The sequence below is a fragment of the Lithobates pipiens genome, unplaced genomic scaffold (genome assembly GCF_037356315.1).
Source record: "Lithobates pipiens isolate NorthernLeopardFrog02 unplaced genomic scaffold, aLitPip1_a1.2 Scaffold_27, whole genome shotgun sequence".
Lineage (NCBI taxonomy): Eukaryota > Metazoa > Chordata > Amphibia > Anura > Ranidae > Lithobates > Lithobates pipiens.
In genome coordinates, this window is record NW_027507788.1 from 130,281,707 (window position 1) to 130,299,882 (window position 18,176).

General features: G+C 40.8%; 1 protein-coding gene across 5 annotated transcripts in view; it reads left to right on the forward strand.

The window, feature by feature from the left end:
* The window catches only part of LMTK3 (lemur tyrosine kinase 3), a 165,292-nt gene that overhangs the window by 134,772 nt on the left and 12,344 nt on the right, over positions 1–18,176 (forward strand). For 3 of the 5 annotated variants that reach the window (XR_013263215.1, XM_077457440.1, XM_077457441.1), the window contains exons 13-15: positions 2,594–2,952; positions 6,722–6,833; positions 11,574–11,819. Coding sequence is in view for 4 of the 5 variants with exons in the window: in XM_077457440.1 (XP_077313566.1) it covers positions 2,594–2,952; positions 6,722–6,833; positions 11,574–11,819 (717 nt within the window). In the remaining variant the exon portion in view is untranslated. Of the gene's footprint in view, positions 1–2,593; positions 2,953–6,721; positions 6,834–11,573; positions 11,825–18,176 lie in introns of those variants that run through there. The other 2 variants (XM_077457443.1, XM_077457442.1) reach the window with 2 other exon arrangements.

Here is an 18,176-nt window from a genome sequence, read left to right on the forward strand (position 1 = left end):
GCAAAGTATACACAATCACGTGCAAGGGAAAAAAAAAAAAAACAGGATGTTTGTTTGCACATGTTTAGAGTGAAATCAGTACAGGCAATCCTCAAGTTAAAAACATTCCACTTACATATGACTCATACTTACAGGAAGTGAGAGGAAATCTACCCCTAGAGAGGGCAATTCACTCCTGTAAGCCCTTCTACACACGGTCAGACATTCCGACAACCAAATCCTTCGGATTTTGTCCGACGGATTTTGTCCAAAACTGTTGCATACACACAGTCGGACAAAGTTGTCAGAAAATCCAATCTTACTTAACATGATCATGTTATTTCGTTAGGACGGGACTACTTTCAGGCTAGTAGCCATTGCTTTGGTGTAGGAATTTGATCTGAGCATGCGTGGCACTTTGTCCGATCGGAATTCTCTACACATGATCGGACAAAGTCTGATCGTATCATGTTGTCGGAAAATTTTATAGCCGAGCTGGAAAACTTGGTCCGTCGGATACTCCGACGGAAACAGTCCGATGGAGCCCACACACTGTCGGATTATCCGACAACACGGTCCTATCGGACATTGTCCATTGCAATGTCCGACCGTGTGTACAAGGGCTTAGAGATACCATTGGAAAAAGGTGTCTGCACTGCCAATCCTTGTTTCCATGACAAGCTAACGTTTTCAAAATCCAATTGTCACAGAGACAGAAAGTGAAGTGAAATCTTCTGACAAACTTTACAGAGGTATTAACCTTTCTGTATGCTATCCAAAAAAATTCTAAATATTTTTTCTGGCTGGAGATACACTTAAAAAATTTACCTGTTCCAGTTTACATACAAATTCAACTTAAGAACAAACCTACAGAAATCTTGTTTGGAGCCCAGGCACTGCCTGTACAGACTCACATTTACTAATCTAAGTGAAAATTCACTTTGCTAAGTCTTTCTTTATTAAATCAATCCCACTGGGTGTGAAGCAAATCATTTTATTGGGTGTGATGCTGAATGTCCTAGACTGGGATATGACTACAAAAATCTAATCTTTCCACACATATCAGAGTGTAATCCTTAGCTAATTCTGTTGCTACTGTGCAAAGGGACTTATCTAAATACATACCATAGGCCATTTATCAACTGCAGTCCTCAAGTACCCCCAACCTCCACTACGAATTAATAATTTGTAGGATTTTACACAGATTCACCAGTTCAGGTCCACCCTATAGCAGTTTTATTGCTGCAGGGCGGCACCTGTGTGCCAGATCAGGTATCTATGCATTATCTGACACCTCCGTGTGGGGGGCACGCATTAACGCTGCCGGCGTCTGGCTTCCACTGTTATTACACACAGCAGAAGCTGATCGGTGCATGTACGGTACTCATGAACGCTGCTGGCGGCTGGCTTCCACTGTAATTACACACAGCAGAAGCCGATCGGCGCATGTACGGTGTCCCCCACCTCCGGGTGGGGGGCACGCATGAACGCTGCCGGCGGCTGGCTTCCGCTGTGATTACACACACCAATGTCTTCCGGCACATGACAATCGCTAGACAGAGAGGCAGAATGACAATCTGCCTATGGAAACAAGGCAGAGCACCGTTCTGACAGGAAGGGAAGGGATGGAGTTTGTGTCTGCCGCAATATCGCAGTCCAGCTATAAGTTGCTGCTTGCCACCATTACTATAAAAAAATTTTTTTTAAATAAATAAAATTATCCAATAATTTGTAGACACTATAACTTTTGTGCAAAACCAATCAATATACACTTATTGGGATTTTTTTACCAAAAATATGTAGCAGAATACATATTGGCCTAAATTTATGAAGAAATTCGATTTTTTTTCTATTTTTTTATTGAATGTTTTATAACAGAAGGCAAAAAATATTGTTTTTTTTTTTCAAAATTGTTTGTCCTTTTTGTTTATAGCGCAAAAAAAATAAAAACCGCAGGGGTGATCAAACCAACACCAAAAGAAAGCTCTATTTGTGGGGAAAAAAAAGGACATACATTTTGTTTGGGTACAGCATCGCTTGCCCACGCAATCATCAGTTAAAGTAACGCAGTGCCGTATCGGAAAAAATGGCCCGGTCATGAGGGGGGTAAATCTCATGGAGGTCAAGTGGTTAAACATCTGAAATTTTGTGAATGTGGTGAAGCTCTGCTGACTTCCATTGTCAAATTGTTTACAGGCAAAATGCTGTTTTTTTATTTTTATTTTCCTTGCATGTGATTGGGTATGTGATTGGAGAAAATTCCCTTGCGAAGCAAACATTTTCCTAGTAAATCATCTCCAGTCTTTCAATTGTCTGTGGAAAATGAAAGAAAACAAGAAAACATATCCTGCTAGGGGTACATAAAACCTGGAGTTAAACACAGCTGTAGCCTAATCATAGCAAATTAGGGTCTTCTTTTGCTTTTAGACCTGTCCTTTCAATAGAGAGAAGCAGACCAAACATGCAGCCCTGTTGTTCTCATGACTTCAAACAGATATTTACAAAGATAGGCTGCTCAAACTTAGGGAGTAGGAAGGACTATATCTGGCCCTGAGTAATACTGTATTTTTGCAACTGTATTAACAAAGAAAATTTTCTTTTTTTATCCTCCCAGCAAAAGTTGCCAGGCTTTCTTTATCTCTTCCACCACTGAACCTTCAAACTTTCCAGAGCTCCTCTGGGCGAAAGTCTTTGTGGGACAATGAAGAAGAAAAAAGAGATTTACATTTCAATAAGGAAGATGAGGATGAAGACGATGATGGCTTTGGACTTCAAGAGTCACAGAGAACGGGCTCAGAGTCTGAAGGAGAGGTGACTGGGATCCCAATTGTAGTATCTGAGACAGATGATGGACGTAATTTGCGTAGTCTGCTAAAATCCCCCAAATCAGCTGATGAAGCGGATGATGACTTTGATCGGAAGAGGAAGATGGTGTCCTTCTTTGACGATGTAACTGTTTATCTTTTTGACCAGGTAATAGATTTAAATGCCCATGTTATCAAGATCATTAAAGCCGATCGGACCCCACAAAATTAACAAGAAATTTAGCTTACCAGTCCCTAGATGTGGTGGCTGCTTCAGTTTTCACTTTTCATTCCAAAAACATTATCTGCAAGCAGTGCCGGTGTTCTGTCAAAAGAGCCAAATCGTCAAAATCTCCATTTACGTCACTTCTGGTGACTCTCCAGCAACAGTAATCGTAGGTTTTGACGAGTTACCTGTTTTTACAGAACACCGGCAATGTATATACTACGATACACTATATAATGAGTGGACATTGTTAGTCTGCCCGCCACTAACCAACAACATGGCCGCCTCCAAGGTGGCGACAACTTTTTTTTACTCCTTAGCCGGTAGACATGTGCGCCATCAATACATTTGTTTTGTTTCGTTCCGTTTCGTATTATCCGTTAATTCGTATTTCATAATTTGTGTCCGAAATTCAATTTGGATTTGTACAAAATACAAATTTTTGTTAGGTTCGTTAACTTTTCGTAACAATTATGAACGTTCATTATGATGAATTTAAAAAGTAAAAAATACCATTCTCAATATGATAGTCATTGACTCATTATGCTCATTATGAGGGGCTCCCACCATCCCTGTGCTGTGCTAACTTCCTCCTGGGGCAGTACCCCTGCTGTGCTCATTATGAGGGGCTCCCACCATACCTGTGCTGATGCTGACTTCCTCCTGGGGCTGTATCCCTGCTGTGCTCATTATGAGAGTCTCCCATCATCCTTGTGCTGTGCTGACTTCCTCCTGGGGTTGTACCCCTGCTGTACTCATTATGGGGGGTTCCCATTATCCTTGTGCTGTGCTCATTACGAGGGGTTTCCACCATCCCTGTGCTGTGCTGACTTCCTCCTGGGGCTGTACCCCTGCTGTGCTCATTATGAGGGGCTCCCACCATGCCTGTGCTGTGCTAAGCTAATTATGAGGGGCTCCCACCATCCCTGTGCTGTGCTGTGCTGACTTCCTGGGTTTGTACCCCTGCTGTGCTCATTATGAGGGGCTCCCACCATCTCTGTGCTGTACTGACTTTGTGGGTTTTTAATTTCATCATAACGAATAATCATAATTATTTTAAACGTAATTATGACAATAATAAAACAATATTAACAAACATTCTTATTTTGTCTGATTATGAATCGACTACCAGTACCAGTCTCCCACTCCCATATTAAAAAAGGTAATTTTCCCAACCCTCATTCAGCAGCAGAAGAAACCCTCTGATTGGTCAACAAAACACCAGTCACTTTCCGTTGTAACAGAATTTGGATCCGAAATTCGTCAACGAAATTTCGTATTTCGTATACAATTCAGAAGCATAGAAATTTCATATTTCGGATGCTTCTGAATGTACGAATTTTCAGAAATGAAAAACAAACCACACATGTCTATTAGCCAGTGTTCTGTCAAAACACCCAACTCGTCCTGTATCGTACTGTATACAGCTGCTGGTGTTGTGTGAAAAGTCGTTGAAATCTGCAAATACTGCTGCTGAAGAATCACCGGAAGTTACCGATTCTGAGATTTTGGCGAGTTGGCTCTTTTGACAGGACACTGGGGCAAGGTTATATAGAGCCCAGAGTAAAATGCCAAACTGCCTACCCACCCCCCCCCCCCCCCCTCCAAGATATATGAGTAGTATGTGCCAGCAAAAACTGCATGCTTACCCCCTAAGCCAGGGGCGTCCAAACTTTTTTCAAAGAGGGCCAGATTTGATGAAGTGAACATGCGTGAGAGCAGACCACTTTGCCTGTCAGTCTTTGAACCATTAAAATTCCATCTAAGTGTGTTCGTTCGAGCATTAATACACTGCCCAACAAGAATTCTCTTGCCTTTGTGGCTGTGTGTGGTGAAGAGATGAACTCAGGTGTATTATTTGGATATAACATATTTATTGGCGTATAGCACACACCTTCACTTTAAGAGGGAAGTTTCAGGGAAAAAAAACCTTAAAATTTTAAATAAAGAACTGTGAAGCAAAATAAGGGTCAGTCACTGCCCATCTGCAGACGCACAATTGCCAGGAATGCAGCGCCCACCATTGCCAGGAATGCAGCGCCCACCATTGCCAGGAATGCAGCCCCGCCATTGCCAGGAATGCACTCACCATTGCTAGGAATGCACTCACCATTGCTAGGAATACACTCACCATTGCTAGGAATTCACTCACCGTTGCCAGGAATTCACTCACCGTTTCCAGGAATTCACTCACCGTTGCCAGGAATACACCCACCATTGCCAGGAATGCAGCCACCATTGCTAGGAATTCACTCACCATTGCCAGGAATGCACTCACCATTGCTAGGAATGCACTCACCATTGCCAGGAATGCAGCCACCATTGCCAGGAATGCAGCCACCATTGCCAGGAATTCACTCACCATTGCTAGAAATTAGCTCACCATTGCCAGGAATGAAGCCCCACAATTGCCAGGAATGCACTCACCATTACCATCAGTGCAGCCTTGGAGGGAACATGGAGGGGGCAGGATGAGCTCCGAAGACATCCTACAGGAGAATCTCCTGTTTACACAGCAGCCTCTTTAAGAGAAAGACCCGCCTCATTTGATGGACAGAACAGCCGTCCAATGGCAGTGCCGGAGACAGGACTTCCTATTACAGAGGCTGCCGTGTAAACAGTAAATACTAATCCTGTGTGCAAGGCACTCATCCCGCCTCCTCCCTCCAAGGCAGCCGGACAATATATACATGTTTAAATAACCAGGCGGGCCCTTCAAAACTGTACAGCGGGCCGGACTTTCGACATGCCTGCCCTAAGCATAAATCTCCCAGTACAAATCCGCCCCTCCTCAGATCTGAAACCTGCACAATGCTGCGACGGGGCTACAGAAAATACCTGTTGATCTTGCCAGAAATGCAATGTTCTTCTTACTTCCTGTGAGATGAACTGGCAGCAAAAACAAACGTTATCTTCCTTGTGTAAACTATTATTTCCATCACCCCCCATGTAAGGAAAATGAATAAAGGCAGACATGTTTCAAGTCCTGCCTACATGGCTGCCATAGCTCCCTCCATAGACCGAGTGAGGAGTAAATGTAGCCACCCATGGACACGAAGTGTGTTAGTCACAAAATTGCCGAAGCGAAAATACCTGGAGAAAAAGGAAACTACCGCAGCCACCATATCTAAGGACTGATTCATTGTAATTTATTACACTTTTGTTTTGGGATTTAGCGGTACTTTACATACGTCTAGACAGTGTACCCTATTTCCATATGTTAGATTTTTCTGGCCTTAGCATCATTGTACAGCTGTTAGATAAGCAGCCTGGGCATACGATTTTATCTGCATTTTCATGATATACAAACTAGGGTATTCTCATAGCATACTGACCTCATACTTAAATTAGCAATATGGGAACAGAGATGTAAAAATACTTTTTTTTTTTCTAATTTTATCTTGGAAGTGACATTTGCTGCTGCTTTTACTTCTAGAGAGATGCAAGATAAGCGAAACCTGTAAGATGGTGCTTGTGTTTAAATTATTTAAATAATTTCTGTTGTCCCTTTGGGCTCTAATTTACTAATAACCTGAGAAAATAATTTTGTTTCTTTCTTATTTTTTGGCTTCAGCTCCAGTAAAAAAAAAAAAAATACAGTGTTGATTTACATGTTGGCTTTTCTTTCTGTCAAGGGAACATCTTAAAATGTTAGCGCTAATCAAATCCCGACTGTTATAGTGATGTACTGATTTATTATTGTTCATCCTAGGAAACACCTACAAATGAATTAGGTAATAATAATGCAGCAGAGAATGATCTTATTCCCCAGAATTCTTCACTAGAATCAAGTATGGATGCTTTTTCATCAGCGGATGGCTTCAGTAAGACATATTTTTTTTATTCTAGCTAAAGTAATTTATTCCGATATTACAGTATGGGAGGTAAAGTGTAATAGAATTATCCATTATAAATGCATAACGATTTTCAAGGTCATCTATTTACCCAATTTTAAGGCTGTTCACATAGCTCCCAACTGTCCCTGATGTCGAGGGACTGTCCCTGATTTGGACCAATGTCCCTCTGTCCCTCATTCCTCCTCATTTGTCCCTCATTTTGGTCTGATCTATATAGTTGTATATAAAATGCACTTTTTATCTATCAAAAAGTGTTTTACAGCGCTAAACCTTTCATCTGATTTCTAAATTGCTGCATTTGTAAATTCTAAAAGCCAATATAAAGGAAGAGTAGTGGTAAATAAAGCGCTTGTGGGTCGAACCAATCTTTTATTTTTTGTACAATTCTCCTTTAAGGGGGCGTAACAAGGGGTGTGTCCTATGCCTGCATACTTTTGTTGAAAGGTGTCCCTCATTCCCATCTCAAAAAGTTGGGAGTTACGTGTTCCAATTTTCTGACCTTTTTGCATTTCTAAAAAAAAGAAAATGTGTCCAAACACGAGATAAACATGATAATGTCTGATAAGCCAGTAGGATAGTGAAATGTATAAATTGCATGTATTACATGGTTTGTTACCCTGTACTTGTCAGTACAGGATTTTATCTAGTGTGCAGCTACATTTTTTGCATTGAAAGAGTTTATGCGCTGGCAAAAACAATATCCATATAAACTAAGTGTTGAATAGCAGGCATATAGTAGAGCCCAATCATAATTATTTTGTCAAAATAATTCATCTACCAGTGCTGTCAGACTCCATAGAATTTGCTATGCACATACCAACTTTCTGAAGATTATCACCCACCGAAAAAATTACTATGATAGATGAGTGTAAAATGAGAGGCAGAGATGCAGTGTATGGTAGTAGTAGGGGGCAAGCAAGTTTTGAGGACATAGCAGAGTATCAAGAACATACCTCAAAATTTATATCACCATTTACACTAATCATCCATGACATTATGATGACCCAGCTAATATTAAGTAGATCCCCTTTTTGCTGCCAAAACCGCCCTGACCCATCCCGACATTTATGCCACTAGACCTCTGAAGGCATGCTGTCGTATCTGGCACCAAGCCATTAGTAGCAGATCTATTAAAGTGGTTGTAAACCCTTACAGACCACTTTGACCTACATGTACGCCTAGATTAAGGCTTACCTGTAGGTCCAAGAAATATTTCCTAAACCTACACGGTTTAGGAGATATTTGCAAAAAGACAGTCACCGCTGTCTACGGCACATGCGCCGTAGACAGCGACACGAAGGTGCACTGAGCATGCCGCTGCTAACGGTGATATGCAGTTAGTGGTGGCACCCGTGCGCATGCACGGGAGTGACATCATCGCGGCTCCGGCCAATCACAGCGCTGGAGCCACAATTCCGGAAAGAAGATGGTTTTCTTTGGAAAAAAAAAAAAGAAGATGGATGCTCCGTGGAAGAGGGGACATCGGTGACATTGCTGGCTCCTGTGTCAGGTAAGTGACACACAATGGGCTACTATGTGATGCATAGTAGCCCATTATGCTTTACCTTTGCAGGGAAACAAAGAGGAAGTAAACCCATCAGGGTTTACTTCCTCTTTAAAGAGGTTGTAAACCTCCAACCCCCACCCCAAAACAATGCAAAGGCATAATGAGCTAGTATGCATTCCATACTAGCTTATTGTGTAATACTTACCTTAGAACGATGCCCTGGATTGGAACCAGCACATCGCTCACACGGCTGCCATGTTTCCCAGAGTTACTTCCGGGTTCGCCGGCTCCAGTGCTGTGATTGGCCAGAGCCGCAATTACATCACTCCTGCACATGCGCAAGGGTTTCACCAGTCACGGCATGGGATTTGCGGAAACTGCACGAGCTCGCCATTCCTTCAGTGTGCATGTGCCAATGACGTCAGTGGCAGGGTATATAGTAAATATCTTCTAAACAGTGCTAGTTTAGGAGATATTTACAGTAACTATAGGTAAGCCTTATTATAAGCTTACTTATAGGTACAACTTCCCCATGGAGGTTTACAACCTCTTTAAGTCCTGTATGTTGTGAGGTGGGGCCTCCATGGATTGGACTTGTTTTTCCAGCACATCCCACAGATGCTTGATGGATTGAGACCTGGAGAATTTGGAGGCCAAGTCAACACCTCAGACTCATTGTTGTGTTCCTCAAACCATTATTTAACCACTTTTGCAGTGTGGCAGGGTGCATTATCCTGCTGAAAGGGGCCACTGCCACCAGGGATAATTACATAATAATATGCAATAATATATAGCACTGTGCAAAAGTTTTAGGCGGGTGTGAAGAAATGCTGTAAAGTGAGGAAGCTTTAAAAATATATATATTTTAACTGTTTACTTTTATCAATTTACAAAATGCAAAGTGAGCGAACAGAAGAAGCATTGATTCATCTGGGTACACTTGCACACAGTTTTTGAAGGAACTCGGCAGGTAGGGGTTGTTCCAAACTTCTTGGAGAACTAACCACAGCTCTTCTGTGAATGCAGGCTGCTTCAAATCCTTCTTTCTCTTCATCTAATCCCAGACAGACTCAATGATGTTGAGATCTGTGGGAGCCAAACCATCACATTTTATTTATGCTGAAGATAGTTCCTTGACCTTGGCTATCCATTTGGGGTCATTGTCCTGCTGCAGAATAAATTTGGGGCCAATCACATGCCTCCCTGATGGTATGGCATGATGGATAAGTATCTACCTATATTTCTCAGTATTAAAGCTAAAGAGTGTCAAGTCAAGTCAGCAGCTACAAATACTGCAGCTGCTGACTTTTAAAATAAGGACACTTACCTGTCCAGAACGCCCGCGATGTCCTCACCCAAAGCCGACCCGTTCCTGACTGGTCCCTGCTGTCTTCTGGGACCTGTGTGTCTCCCAGAAGACAGGGGGGGGGAGCGACAGAAAAGGGGCCGGACATGGTGTAGATCATCGCAGATTCTGTGGCGTTCTATTGCCGGAAGTGGGAGTAAATACCTGTATTAGACAGGTATCTTCTCCCCCCTGTAAGGTGTCAAATGTGACAGCAGAAAGGGTAAGGAACCAAATAAGTGAAAGTTCCATTTTTGGGTGGAACTCCACTTTAACCACCGGAAAATTTTACCCCCTTACTGACCAGAGCACTTTTTGCGATTCGGCACTGCGTCGCTTTAACTGACAATTGCACGGTCGTGCGACATGGCTCCCAAACAAAGTTAACAACCTAGAGCTTTCTTTTGTTGGTATTTGATCACCCCTGCAGTTTTTATTTTTTGTGCTATAAACCAAAAAAGAGCGACAATTTTAAAAAAACTCATTATTTTTTATATTTTGCTATAATAAATATCCCCCAAAAATATATTTAAAAAAAACAATTTTTTTCCTCAGTTTAGGCCGATGCGTATTCTTCTACATATTTTTGGTAAAAAAAATCGCAATAAATGATGATTGATTGGTTTGCGCAAAAGTTATAGCGTTTACAAAACGGGATAGTTTTATGGCATTTTTATGATTTTTTTTTTTTTTACTAGTAATGGCGGAGATCAGCAATTTTTATCGTGACTGCGACATTATGGCATACACATCAGACATTGTTGACACATTTTTGGGACCATTGTAATTTATGAAAGCATTCCTAATTTACAGCTTTTTTTCACACCTGCCTAAAACTGTTTCACAGTACTGTATGTATTGGGTAAACAAAGAAAAAAAGCACTCACATTACCTCATCCGCAAATATTGGGAGCATAAAGGAAAGAAAAAAGGAATTCAAAGAAAACCTATGGTCAGACTTTAAAGGCACAACAAACACTGAAAGTACAAAAAATTATTTTAACATTTATTGAAATATACATATAGTATTGTTTTGGATCCGAACCAGAACCGCTCAGTACCTTTGTTTCTGTCCCCCTGGCCAAATTAATCCTCAATATAAAAGACCAGAGACATGAAAGAGATAATAAAAATCACATATACGGATAAGAATCAATACATGATGTGAGCCCTAATGTGTCAATTAGGGTTCACATCATGTATCGATTCTTATTTGTATATGTGATTTTTATTATCTCTTTCATGCCTTTAAAGTCCAACCACAGCTATGTATTGGGTACTAATTGGACTATTGTATATAGGCATAAACCATTATACTTTATAGATAGATTTTAATACTTTATATGTAAAGGGCATGATTTATAATACCATATATGAATAGGGTACTGATTGAAATATTGTATATGCATAGGGCACGGATCAAAATATTGTATATGTATAGAGTACTGCTTGTAATAGTGTATATGTATAGGCTACTGATTGGAATATCATCTATGTATAGGGTATTGAATTAAATAGAGTTTATGCATAGGGCACAGATTCGAATATTGCATATGTATAGGGTACTAATTTGGAATTTTAAATATGTATAGGGTACTGCTTGATATAGTGTATATGTATAGGGTACTGATTGAAATTGTCTATATACATAGGGCACAGATCAGAATATTGTATACGTATAGGGTAATGCTTATAATAGTGTGTGTGTGTGTGTGTGTGTGTGTGTGTGTGTGTGTATATATATATATATATATATATATATATATATATATATATATATGGGCATTGAGAGATTGGGAGATGATGTCTTTCAAACTTGCAGGTAAAATAAACCTTTCTGTTTGTTGTTTTTTAGGTGGAAGTTTTGAGTGGGATGATGACTTTCCTCTGATGACACAGAACTCCACGTTCCTTCCTATGGCAGCAGAGGGAGCCGCTCTCAAGTCCCCGATAAGTCCTACTACGCCGTCACCTCCTCCACTCCCGGGGAAAAGAGTGGAAGGAAATCTGATGGACTCACTGCGATTCACTCGTTTTACTGTCTCGCCTGCTATAGACCCACATGTTCCACTGTGTGAAACTGAAGTAGTGCCGCCTGCAGGTTAGTACAATTCATAACACTGCATGATGTATCAGCTATTAAAGCAAAAGCTGCAACCACTTTATTCATTTCCATTTGTGAGAAGAGGAGAGATTCGTCAAGCTCACCTGTCATAAAATACATCTTTTCTGAAAATGTTGGTTGCCGGACTGTCATATTGATTCTTTGTCTTCCATATTTTCCAAGCTTGTTTAGTTTCTGTGGCTCATAAGTGCTGACACCCTATACAGCTAGGCAACTCACATTTTTAGAAAGAAGTATGCGTTGGCAGACTCTGTATCTATTTAATGACAGCAATTCATGCGGTAGTGTACTTATCTATTTCCTGTTAACTTAGTATTATACTATAGCCTATAAACCACTGTAAGTTAATCTTGCCACTGACGGAAAACATTTTTAAAATTCAAAATTACAGCAGCACTTGGGGTTTTTAATTTTAGTTTTTTGGTCTTCCGCAAGCTGCTGGATCACTGTATTGACAGCACTGTTGTTCTGTGACAGTCAGCATGTCTGCTGTAATGACGCAGATATGCTGACTCTTGTGAGACCTCCTTCATGAAAAAAGCTGTGTTTCACTGCTACTCCAGCCAAAAAAGCAGTTTTGCTGCAATACCCACTTTAATCTGGAACTGTGCAGAGCTGTAATTTATTTGTGCCACAAGATGTCCTCGGTCTTCTGAATTCAATGACAGCCGGTATAATTCAGTCCACCTCCTAGGAGCCCAATCTGTCACAACCACACTCTGGGACAGTATCATCATTCAGCCTGTTCTCAGAATATATATATTTTTTTCAGTTGGTCTGTATCGGTCTGTGTATAGGACAGACTTCTGCTTTAAAGGTACTCTGTTATGAGAGAAGTATAAGAGCTGTCCTTGCTGAAAAAGGTTAGCTGCCTCCAGAATCTGTTTTCTTGAGTTATACAGAGAACAAGGTGGTGCCATACAGAGAGCCTTACAGTGGAAATCCATGCAAAACCTAAAATCCCTGCATCTATAGCACCACAGAACTAACACTAACCTCTCTATCCCTGTAGAGAAAAAATTAATATACATACCTTTTTGGAAGCCGAACTGACCCGCTCCGACCCGATCCCATGCCGAGCTGTCAGCCACGGCTTCACTGTAGAGGGGGGTGCAGAGGAGACGGACAACAACGGAAGCCCCATAGTAACTGTATGGGTGACCTCACTTCCCATTCATTTCACAGCTGTTGTCGGACGTGTCTTCTGCAGAGCTTCCCCTGCTGGAGATAGGGTCGGAGCAGATCTTATCGGCTTCCAAAAAGGTATGTATACTCATGTTTTCTTCACAGGGCTAGATAGGTTAGTGTTAAATCTGTGGTGTCTATAGATTCAGGGATTTTAGTTTTTGCATGGACTTCCACCTTAAGCCTGGTACACACTTACAGTTTGGTTGAAGCCGCTGTACTAATATTATCACAGTGATCTCCCCCGATGGGACAGTCCCCTCGCTAGAACACCACCACTGGCTGAGAGCGCTAATCGGTAGCAGGACAGCTGATGGTTTTCCAGCATGCTCATCCAAAAAAAGCCGGGCAAAAGGCCGGCTTCTGTCAGACCAACTGACATATACACGGGCCGAATGTCGGCTGTTTTTTATTGAATCATCTGATATCTCCCGACGTTTAGCCCATGTGTATGGGGCTTTAGTGTAATCCAACATACATAAATCACATCACGACATACAACCACATATTTCCTATTACAGAAATTTATAGAAACACTGAAATGGCAAGTAGCAGTCCACTCTCATATGGGCAATAGAAACATAATTACTGTTACATCAGATCAGTGCGATTTGCACCTCCAATTTCATTGTGGCTTGTGACTTTGTTTAGCAGAAGTCTATGCAAGTCGTAATGATATTGGGAAAAAACTAGTGTAGGAACCTTTTTCAAAGTTGCTGTGACATGATTTCCTGTGATTTGAACGGTTCCATTGCTGCCAATGGGTTGGAACCGTCAAATCACATGACATATTGCACCAGTGTGAATGAGGGCTAAGAGAAAGAAAACATAGAAGAACCACCCTTCTGTTATCATGCATCCTGGAATTAATACCAAGTATCAAATTGTGTATCCCATTTAGTCAGCAAAATACTACTTAAAGGCTATGTTCATCTTTCTAAAAACAATAATACATGTACACATTTTTAAAAAAATTTTAACCTTCAATTTTTATTTAAATTTTTGACAGTTATAAAACATATTGAGATTACATCAAAACATCAAGACAAAACAATAATTCTACAAAATATATATTTAAAATCTGTTATTTCTCTCGTATATAATGTACACATTGTTGCAGGAAAAAATAAGCATGCATTTTTTTTCACAGGAGCCGGCAAAGCATTGTACCTACAATCAGTGGCTTTTGGGTGCAATGTCAGGCTTCTGCAAACTATTCTTAAACAAAATAGAAATACAACAGTGCACACAAAAATTCCAGGATGGGTGATTAGTGTCTATCAATAGAAAAGTTCATGCCTAAGAGTATATTCGATTCTGCAGCTTCTTGCACAGATGCGAGTAGATCATCACTGGTGCAGAGAGATTGAAGACAAGGGCTTTGGGCCTTAGATTAATAGGCTGTGTATGTTTATTGCATTAAAACAATAGTAGACTTATATGGAAGCAGTGTTAATTCGACATATATAGAACAAACAGTACCGTGCATGGAAACCAGAACTTTCTAAATGGAACAGGAAATGTTGAGCCCTAATTCTGGCACCAGCAGCCACAGACCTGCTCAGTTTGTTGACTAAAAGTAGCTTGAGACAGAAAAAGGTCCTATGAAACACATTGCTGCCCCCTTGTCAAACGTGTAGTCGATCCATGGGTAGGACAGCCAGAGACACTGTTCTTAGTCAGCAAGCTATCCTGAGAGTGAGGCAGCCTGAGGCAGCCATCCTGAGAGTGTCCAAAGAACTCTAATACCTCGTACATATGACCGGACTTTCTGGCAGAAAAAGTCAGACGGAAGCATTTCATTGGATATTCTGGTCGTGTGTGGGCTTCATCTTTTTTCTTCAAAAATTCTGACGGACCTAGAAATAGAACATGTTTTTAAAATCAATTTCTATCGGGAAAACCGTTCCTCTGTATGCTATTCTGACGGACCAAATACGACGCAAGGGCAGCTATTGGCTACTGGCTATTGAACCTCCTTTTCAAGTCCCATTGTACGTCATCGCATTCAAAACTAACGGACTTTCGTGTGTAGGCAAGTCAATTCAGTCGGAACTCTGTCGCATAGACCATCAGAGTTTATTCTGACGGAAAGTCCGGTCGTGTGCACGCGGCATAAGAAAGACAGAAAAGGAGGGAGGGGAGGCGAGTGTAGTATTAAGGCATCAGTATGTATCCCATAAGATTAAAAACAATTACAAGAAGTAAGACATATTCATGCTCGTCAAATTGTCATCAGTCCCGTGGCTGCCCTGCAGACTCACCTGGCAGTCCGAGTGGCTGGATGGAAGGTATAAGGAGCTAGGGATACCTAAATGATTCCAGGATGTCCATGCTGACCAGCGTGGACCGTATGGGCGGAGGTGACATCTCCGGAGGAGGCGGGGATAGGGATTGGGATGGCAATGTGCAGGCTATGCGCTCGGAGCTCACAGCTCCTTCTACTGGCCCGCTTATCCAAGGAGGAATGCAGCTCATCCAAGAATATAAGCAATAATTGCATATAAGTTACATTCCTGCTTGGATAAGCAGGCCAATAGAGGGAGCTGTGAGCTCTGAGTGAATAAGCCTGCACATCGTCATCCCGATACCCGTTTCCTCCGCTGATGTCCCTTCTGCCCGTGTGGTCCATGCCGGTCAGCGCAGACATCCTGGAATCATTTAGAAATCCCTACCTCCTTGCACCTTCCATCCAGCCCCCCCCACACCAGAAGAGCCTGCAGAGCAGCGGTAGCCACGGACTGATTACTATTTGACAAGCATGAATATGCTTTACATCTTGTGTTTTTAATCTTATAAAATAAATACTGATGCTCTAATACTACACTCAGATGGCACCTCCCCTCCCTCCTTTTCTGTCTTCCATGAAACTGTGCTATTGTTTTAATGCAATAAACGTACATGGCCTTTTTAACTGGGATCTTGCACTCTTGTCTTCCCTCTATCTGCAGACTCTTCCTACAGCTCTCTGACCATAGCTGTGCATAGGATTTCCGTTAGAGAGCCAGAGATTGTGTCAATGGACTAGGAGTGTGCTGATTATCACTTGTAATTCATTGACAACTACAAGTTCCCCTTCCACAGTGGAAGAAGGGACTTGAAGTTCATTAATTCGCTCCACCCGCATAGCCATGTCGATTTTCACACATACTCACAAGTGAAGGCCACTTTGTTGGTGTGAAATTTGCTTAGCCGTATGTTACATATTACACCCTAAATATGGGTGTAACATGTTACTAAAGGAGGCGTTAGCCTTTAAGACCCACCCTTAATTTCCCTGTAGGCTGCTGTTGTAGTAAAGTTAATCCAAGTAACCCAACACTTTTTCAATTTTTCCTAATGGTTCTGCACTATATATACATTCCTTATTCTGGCTGTTCCTGAGTTTTAACTGTTTTTAAGTCAATTTCCTGCAATGGGTATTTAGCAAATAAGAGCACCTGCTCTACATTCTTCTTTTGGGTCAGTGACTCAGAAAGCATTGAAGCCAGAAAATCAAAGGATGGTATGAAAACCAACGAGTTAGCATTTTCAGGAGGAGATCGGATCAGCAATGGCAGCCTTTGTATTTTCAGGTTTTCTTTAGCTTAAGTTTTTTTCATCCAGATTTCTTCAGTTTTAAAACAAAAGAAAGGTGTCCTGCAAAATATTCAAACAAATATGTGCAAAGTGATATGATATAAATTAATTAAAAAATATGAATCACATGCATATTTCATCGATCATAAAAATCACATTATTGGCACACATCACGTGACACACCACTATTAGTTTAAAGTGCGCAATATTAAATTAATAAAAACGTAATCATATAAAACACTGTAAATTGAGAATTCATACAAAAAAGTGTAAAAAGTCAAGAAAGAATATAGTCCATATACAATATCTCACAAAAGTGACAACACTGAAGAAATTACACTTTGGTAGAGTATAAAGTAGTGAGTGTACAGCTTGTATAACAGTGTAAATTTGCTGTCCAGTCAAAATAACTGTCATTACACTGTTATACAAGCGGTAACTCACTACTTTACATTGTAGAAAAGTGTAATTTCTTCAGTGTTGTCAAATGAAAAGATATAATAAAATATTTACAAAAATGTGAGGGGTGTACTCATTTTTGTGAGATACTGTATATGTGCTGAAAAGTGATCAGTGCTTTCAGTAAACATTAAAATAACAACGGTGCTCCAAAAGCACCCATGCAATAATAGTAGCTCCTTACCAGAACCAAAATATCTCAAATTATAAAGATCATTAGTGAACTGAGTGATCATTAGTGTAATCCAAAGAAACACCCTTAGAACAGGAATCCCCACTCCCCAGACACGTTCAGGACCCAAAACTCAGAGACCATCAAGCTTCCAAGGTGGACTGCATCACTCAGGATAGGCATACAAAAGGAAGTCTCATAGCCCAACTCATTTTAAAAATAACATTTAATGACAAATAAAGTTGCACTACGTTTGCCAAAGGAATATAAAAGCATAAATATAGATAGCTAGTAAAACAATATATAGATAATCGCCAGCATACAGTGTAATGCAATGTTTCAGAGCCACCCAGGACCCTTTCATCACATGCCTCATGAAGGGATCCTGCCTGCGTGGCTCCAAAATGTTGCACCACACTGTTTTGTGATGTAATCTTTCTTTTATAAAAAAGTGATGATCCTTGGTGTGCTAGCGAATATCTACATATTGTTCAGGTTCCAGTATCTAGCTGGCGGTCGCAGCAGCACCCAGTACCTTAAGAGATCATTCCTGGAACATGCACAATGGGAAAATGGATTATGAGCTAGTAAAACAAGCCTTGGCTGCTGTCTCTTCCACGCAGCTTCGGCTTGATCTCACAGACCCCACTCCACCCAACGCGTTTCCCCCTAAAAAGTGTCTCCTGGGATTGAAGAGTCAATTTGTTTATATAATATCACATATTTGTTTGAATATTTTGCAAGGAAGCAGCACACCTTTCTTTTGTTTTATTTTGGTATCACTTATTACCTGGTTTTCAGGTGTTTTTGGGTGCAGCAGCTCTTGCTTATGTATTATATTTCTCCATTTACGAGCGTGAGATTCATTTTTTTCTTAAAGAGTTTGTTAATCCCCTGCTGCTATTATTAAAAATAAAAATAAAATAAAAATAAAATAC